Raw genomic sequence first — 339 nt, 5'->3', positions numbered from 1 at the left:
GAAAATGCAAGTTTATCATTCTGATCAAGAGAGTGGCGAAAGGGAGAGAATCGTGGTGAAGTGTTAGATTCCCAAAGCCCAAAGGAAATTAACGTAATTTCTATCGAGCTTCAGTCTTCAACAGAAATGCCATATGATCAAACTCTTTACATCTGAACAGATTAATTACCGGGACAGGAAATACAGCGGCGGCAGTTTCATGACTACCTTGCCAGAGCGAGGAGGGCGATGAGGACGGAGCATATGGTGAGCGACGGGGCGTGCGCGGCGGCGCCGACCGAGGCCTTGGGCGGAGGGTTGGCGGCGCTCGAGGGAGAGGAGCGGGAGGAGGGCGTCTGG

General features: G+C 53.4%; 1 protein-coding gene across 1 annotated transcript in view; it reads right to left on the bottom strand.

The window, feature by feature from the left end:
• Nucleotides 1–10: 10 nt before the first annotated feature.
• LOC119590534 (protein Skeletor, isoforms B/C-like) overlaps nt 11–339 on the bottom strand; it is a gene marked incomplete at its 5' end in the record, with an annotated part of 50,087 nt that continues 49,758 nt past the window's right edge. The window contains 1 exon segment of the mRNA XM_037939180.1: nt 11–339. Within this exon segment, the coding sequence (XP_037795108.1) occupies nt 204–339 (136 nt within the window).

Source organism: Penaeus monodon, chromosome 27, assembly GCF_015228065.2.
Source record: "Penaeus monodon isolate SGIC_2016 chromosome 27, NSTDA_Pmon_1, whole genome shotgun sequence".
NCBI classification, from domain to species: Eukaryota; Metazoa; Arthropoda; class Malacostraca; order Decapoda; family Penaeidae; genus Penaeus; species Penaeus monodon.
This window is presented reverse-complemented; position numbering and strand designations above follow the sequence as displayed.